General features: G+C 35.9%; 1 protein-coding gene across 1 annotated transcript in view; it reads left to right on the top strand.

Moving 5' to 3' along the window:
• GPATCH2 (G patch domain containing 2) overlaps window positions 1-6,444 on the top strand; it is a 176,381-nt gene extending 169,937 nt beyond the window's left edge. Inside the window, exon 10 of the mRNA XM_008584871.1 lies at window positions 2,730-6,444. Within this exon, the coding sequence (XP_008583093.1) occupies window positions 2,730-2,950 (221 nt within the window). The 3' untranslated portion in view covers window positions 2,951-6,444. The remainder of the gene's footprint in view (window positions 1-2,729) is intronic.
• The last annotated feature ends 265 nt before the right edge of the window (window positions 6,445-6,709 follow it).

Here is a 6,709-nt window from a genome sequence, read left to right as displayed (position 1 = left end):
TAAATAAAAAATAATACCACAATAAAAATAACCAAAAAAAAAAAAAAATACAAATAAAAACAATACAGTATAACAACTAGTTATGTAACATTTACATTGATTAGATATTATTAATAATCTAGAGGTGATTTAAAGTTTATAGGAGGATGTGTGTGGGTTATATGCAAATACTACACCATTTTATAAAAGGAACTTGAGCATCTGCAGATTTTGGTATCCGAGGAGGTCTTGGAACCAGTCTTCCACAGATACTGAGGAATGAGTATAGAGAAAGATACAGAATATATAGTGTCTGTATGTGCATATTTTGCCCTGATCAAGCAGTAAGTAATGTAAATAAATAATTTTTTTTTTTACATCAGATGTTGACATTCAAGGTGCAGGTAGCTGAAGGTTGTTTTCTTTTACATGTTAAGGTACTTGTTTCGGTGAACTAAGAATCTGTTTGATAAGTCCAAAGCCAGCTGATTATTGTGGTAACCCAGTTCTTACTCCCTGCAGTGAATTTAGCAAATGGCAATAATGGATTGCATCCTCAGTCCTAAAATTTACTGAAGGTTGAGAATACCAAAATGTTCAATAAAATGCTTTGAAAATCAACTGATGATTACTCCATAGGAAATAAAGAGTTAGTTACTAAAACCCATGTCTAGCACTTTACAGTTTTCCTTGTTCTACAAGTCAGAATCACAGGGAATAGCCCATTTGCTGTTTCGCAGATACAAATTGTGAGATGAGATATGCTATTGGTTCAACACTAACATTTCTTCTATTATTATTCTTTTACTATGAAATATATATACCAAAGAACACATGAAAATGTATATGTGCAGATTAAAGAACAATACTAAATTGGCCAGTTGTGTAACCACCACCTAGGCCAAGAAATAGAATACTACTATAGTCTGGAGTCCCATAGGTAATATTTTTGTTACTATTATTGATGCTTGCTCCTTCTGTGCCTGGTATCACAGTCCTGAACATAGTATCACATAAGGAATAGGACAGAGTACCTCAGTCAGGAAAACATACTGTCATAATCCTAAATCAGGAATCCCGAGGAGAAAATTGAGGTTGATGGGAAAAGGGTGGGGTGGGGGAGACAGTGGGTTGGTGCTAAAGAGAATTCTGACTCATGAAGCTTTGAGAGCAGTGAGTGGTCTTATCAAGAGCTGCCCATTTCAACCTCTGTCTAGGAAGGCACAGTCCACATTTCAGAGCAGATATAGGCTGGACCCAAGGCTGAGCTGCTGTGCCACGTGCCGAGGTGACCAAACACTATGTCCCTGAAACTGTGGACCTCAGAGCTCTACAAGAGACTTCTTGGGAAGCCCTAATGGGAAAGATTGGGCTGAATATGTTCTCACTAAAACAAAGGTTGTTTTAAGATATCTTCACCCCTTTTTTCTTACACAATCTCTGGTATTCGTTTAATAATCACTTTCTTCTTCTCAAAGAGGAGTAACCACAGAAATGATCTGGTTGCTTGTATCTGGATAGGTCCAGATTTGCTGCTAGAGGATGAACAGAAGTGACTCTCCAGGAGAGCCCGCCTGTGCTACCGAGGGGGCAGAGTCACCAAGCCCGTGCCTGCAATCCAAGGAAGGAGCTCAGATCCTTGTGATTCTTTGACTTTTGTGACATTTGTTAACTTCCCAATCCTTTGACTTTAGATAATTAGTACTTCTAACTTTTTCCCTAGAGCCAAATATAGTATAGGAGGCACTTCAAAGAGTCTGCAAAAAAGGATAGTACGAATCTTTCCCTGAACTTTTTGAAGTCCCCTCATGTATGCTCAACTTTTTCCATAAGGGCCTGCAAGAAAATTAAAATTAAAAGCGTATCTTTGAAAATGTCATCGAAGTGAAAATGCTTAAAATAGATGCATTTTCTCAATTGTCTTTACTAAGAAAATGTGGGAAACAACAGCTGTATCTAAATGTCATGTTAAGCACTAGCCGATCTCCTTTTCCAAATAAGGGATGAAGGTAGGTGGGGAAGGGAGAGGAGGAGGGAGGGAGAGAAAAAAGAGGGAGGGAGGGAACTCTGGAGGACTGTTTTATACATAGTGAGAGAGATATAAATGTTTTATCTCTATATATTTCAATATACTTTTCCTCTATTTTTCCCTCCTTACCTGCTTTTATATTCATTAAAACAAGGCCATGGAAGGAGTAGGAGGAAGAGAATTGAAGGATGCATATGTTACAGACTGAAGAATAAGTAACAAGAAGAGGATTATAGGAAAGTAAATTCCTAGGAGTTAAGGATGCCATTAATTGTGCGTCATGTTTGGTTTGGTTTTAGTTTTTTGTTGGATGCCAAGGTCCTGGGCAAATGTAAGATATTATGGTCTAAGTTGGTGATTTTCAGAATTACCCATGAGGCTAACATGGTAGTGAAAATAAATCCACTTGTAGAGTACTAATGGTTTACTGAGAACGTTCTTTACGTACATGATCTCATGTGATCCTACAACTCTCTGTGAGGTAGGCGGTGTACGTTGTATTGTGCCTGTTTTACAGATGAGAGAACAAAAGCCCAGAGATCTTTTTTTCCATCATCCCCCCTACTACAAAAAGTATCCCAAGATGAATCCAAAGGGGAATTAACAGCCCTCTCTAGTGCCTTGTTGGGGGGAGAAACGCTTAGATACATATGGTTTTCATAGCCTCAGAAGATCTTCACCTGTGTTCATACCAATGTATGTTCTCATTTTGTCACTTCAGGATTTGTAGGTGAAAACGCCCAGCCAATCCTAGAAAACAACATTGGGAACCGAATGCTTCAGAATATGGGCTGGACACCTGGGTCAGGCCTGGGACGCGACGGCAAGGGGATCTCTGAACCAGTTCAAGCCTTGCAGAGGCCAAAAGGATTAGGACTCGGATATCCCCTACCAAAAAGCACTCCTACAACTACTCCCTCCAAACCAGGAAAGCCCACCTAAGAAGAAGAGCAAAGAAGAAATGTTTTAACAGTTTTTATTCACCATGTCCCACTGTTCTAAAACTCCAACATAGCTTCTGTTTTCAAGGCAGAAATCTTCATGGCCTCCAGCTCCTCTCTCCAACTTCCTAACTGCACACAGTCTGGCCATGTGATGGAAAGGGGATCGCATCACACCAGTCATGGTGCTGAAGTGCAAACCTCCACCCGTTCAATGTTTTCAGTCATTTCCAGCTATTTCTAAGTATAAAGAATAGCTCATTTCTCTTATTTATTTTGATCTCGTATGTCAATGTTTTTGAATGCCTTGCTTGATTCATGTATGTGTGTGATGTCCAGGAAAAGGTGAGCACACCCACAGGTTTTCAAAATGGGATAGGCCAGAAGGGGTTGTGCTTCATACCTTCCCTATCTATTGTAACCCAAGAGATTGTCATCAGTGAAATCCTAAGCAAATCTCTGTTTGAAAGTCTTGACAATTTCGCATCCTTTGAGTTTGGCTTTTTTTGTGAGGATTTTCTAACAGGGTGATACCCATTAATTTTCTGTCCTTGGACAATGTAGTATGAAGTTCACAGCGGAGAAACAGCAATTAATGTTTCCCTCAGATGTTTCGGCAAAAATAAACCTCATCATTGTTATCACCAGAGTGCCCTCAACATTACTTTAATGCAGATTTTATAAATTTTACCTCATTTAAACATAAAATAATTATTGAAAGAAAAATGTATTTTTTAAATTCATCATGACCAAATTATTCTATTAGTAGTAAATTCTATTAATCCAGAATTCTACCTCTCTCTTCCCAAAGAATTGATATTTTTATTAAGATTAACTCAAGTGTCGTAAACTGATTTTAAATTTTAATCATTGGATTAAGTTATTAGAATGTTGATCAATTTATTTGAAGATTTAAATGGCTGTCCCAAGAATTCAGGTTTCTGGCAATGGCCCAAACTCATTTATAAGGTGAACAAGAAAAGTGAATAATTCTGATTTGCCTTTTCTAAGATCTAAGGCATTATTTTAAAATCAAGCAAACAAGTCATTTTTATTATGTGCCTTGTATTGAGTTATTTCTAAATCATTTGCTTTTTAGTGTTAGAGATTCAAAATCGCTCTTAATTTAGAAGATGTTGATTTCTTATCTTCTTCATTATTAAGAACTAATAAAATAGTTATTATTCTGTTTATAATGGCCTTTATTGGTAAAGATTGAGATAACATGTGAATCACCTACATTTTAAAAATTTTGTAAGTCCCCAAAACAGGTTTTAGGAGGTGGTAGTGGAGGTTTATGCATGTGACAGGTGGTCCACTAAAGAAAATACTGCCAACTAGGGAAGGGAAAGCCAACCTGCTATTTGATGGTTTGCCAAATGTACGAGGATATGTTTATTATCTTCTTTCTTAGGGGTATTGTGTGAAGAGGACAGGTTGGTTAGAGGACTATAGACTACCACGTGAGTTGCTTTTTTGAAGCATTCTTACTGGATTAAAGTAACCCTGTTGTATGATTACTTCCTGTACTTTTATTACTTAGAAATGTGCCATTTTTTTAATGATTTTTTTTTTAAATGCTCATTCTATCTATGTAGGGGGGAAAGTTGGGGGACATTATATTCAGATTTTTAAATTTCTTTGTAATAGTGTATTGTGCTCTAGGGTCTATTCTAAAGTTGCTTGTTTGTTTAATTCCATTTCCTAAAGATCTCCTAAAAATCCTAGAATTTCAAAAGGTGAAATTTTGAGCCACCGATAACAAACAACGAGGTCTTGTGAGACTGTTTGCAAGCTCCCAAGGGCCTGGCTATTCCCTTTCACTTTACCATGTTCTAATGGATATGAGACCTTCACAGTGAAGGAGAGCAGAACATATTGCAAACTGATCTGGGGGACTCCTTAATTAAACACTGCAGCCTTTATGAATGCTTTTTATTGTTGCCATTCTGGACAGGTGTAAGTCTTTTTGTTGTTGTTCTTGTTTGTTCTGTTTTTTATTGTTGTTCTGTTTGGTTTTTTTGTTTGGTGAACAATGCGGGTGTGAACAGGTATAAATCCTCTGATGCAGCCTCTCTAAGACGTTCCCTTAGCTTCTCTAACACCCCCCAAAAATTCATCTTTGTACTTTCCACTAATAGAAAGTACTTAATCTTGAGCTCACTATGTGGTTCACAGAGGACTTATTTTTTATTCTGTTGAAGTGTTTAACTCTACAGAATATATGAATCAACCTTCAAAGGAGAGAAGTAACAAGATCCCAAGCTTCCCCATCCTCTTACACAACATGCCTTCAGCATTCAGTCCTTAGGAAAAATAAGTGCAGACCTGATGTTCTGGTTGTACCTAAACTTACTTGGAGAAATAACCAGTCACAATTAATGTATGAAAATTAAATATAAATCAAATGTCTTTTAAAATATGAAACCCACTAATTTATGTTTTATATATAGTTATAGTTAATTTTTGCCAGTTACTATGCCCATAGAACCTAAAGGATCCAAAGGAGTTCATGATTTAGAATGTGTCATTCATGTCTCCTTAAAAAGGTGGTAGGAGATTTCCCCTGCTCCCTCATGAGCCATTCTTATATCCTACAGGATCTATAGCCTCATGTCAAGTTCATTGTGCAAAAATTCTAGGGAATACATAGATCTCTTCCCTTATTATCCAAATTATCCATTATCTACAGTAGCCAAGAAAGGCTGAGCGTGACTACTTCAGCAACTTGAATTTTTTTCTTTGTATATTTTTTATACTTGATAGTGACCAGACTTTGTGCTGGAGTCGTTTCTTTCTTTCATTCTTTTCTTTCCTACTTTCCTTCTCCCCAAATACAATATTTAATGCTACATTCCCCTCATTTTTTTTTTGCTTTTATTTTTAAATTATATGGCATCCTTTTAAAAGAGAATTCATTGCTGACTAAAATTTGCCAATTAATTGGTCTCAGCATTTGAGTACATAAATTTCATAACTCATACTGTGGTTATCAAACAGAAGTTAAGACAGTAGGGTTAAAGACATGCATACTGTGTACATATAGTGTACATATGTGTGTGGTATATAGACATAACTGCAAAATATTGCATTTTGTTAATAGGCTTATTTTAACATTGTGAATTGGTATTCTTGTAATTAGTTGAACTTACAGTTGCTTCTCTTCAGTACATTTCATTTGAACAGATATTTCATAAAAGAAAAAAAAATCACTGTTGACATGCTTTTTAAAACCATTTTCACTTGTATTTTGCCTTTCAAAAAGGAAAGTGATCTAAATTGGTACTGTAAAATGAATTGTTAGTAAAGAATATCTTGGATTTTTTTTGTTGTTTAGTTTTTTTTTTTTCCTTTTGGTTGAAAATTATATTAATAGTTCAACAAAGAGTGAAAGAATAAAACATAATGTTTAAGAATGTTATTTATAAGCAGTCATTGTCTTTGTGCTTAAATGTTTTCCTCTTACCTTAAAGTAATAAAAAAATCGAAAGTACATTTAAAAACTTTTAATGACTACCCATTTGACAATTAACATTTAATAGTGCAGTTTTAAATTCATTATTATCGCTAAGCCTTGGACAATTTCAATATCTCAAAAAACTTTAGAGAAAAAAATTGGTGGAGACATTTGACACAAATTTAGTCATAGCTGATTATGACCTGTGCTACCACATTTTCCTGTTTTTGTTTGTTTTCTCTGAAGCTGGACAAGACTAACTGGCTTACGGTTTCTCCACTCAAGAATTTTCTGATACTGGCG

This window comes from Galeopterus variegatus, unplaced genomic scaffold, assembly GCF_000696425.1.
Source record: "Galeopterus variegatus unplaced genomic scaffold, G_variegatus-3.0.2 Scaffold3394, whole genome shotgun sequence".
Taxonomy (NCBI): domain Eukaryota; kingdom Metazoa; phylum Chordata; class Mammalia; order Dermoptera; family Cynocephalidae; genus Galeopterus; species Galeopterus variegatus.
Note: the sequence above shows the minus strand (reverse complement) of the source record. Positions and strands in the feature narration are given on the sequence as shown.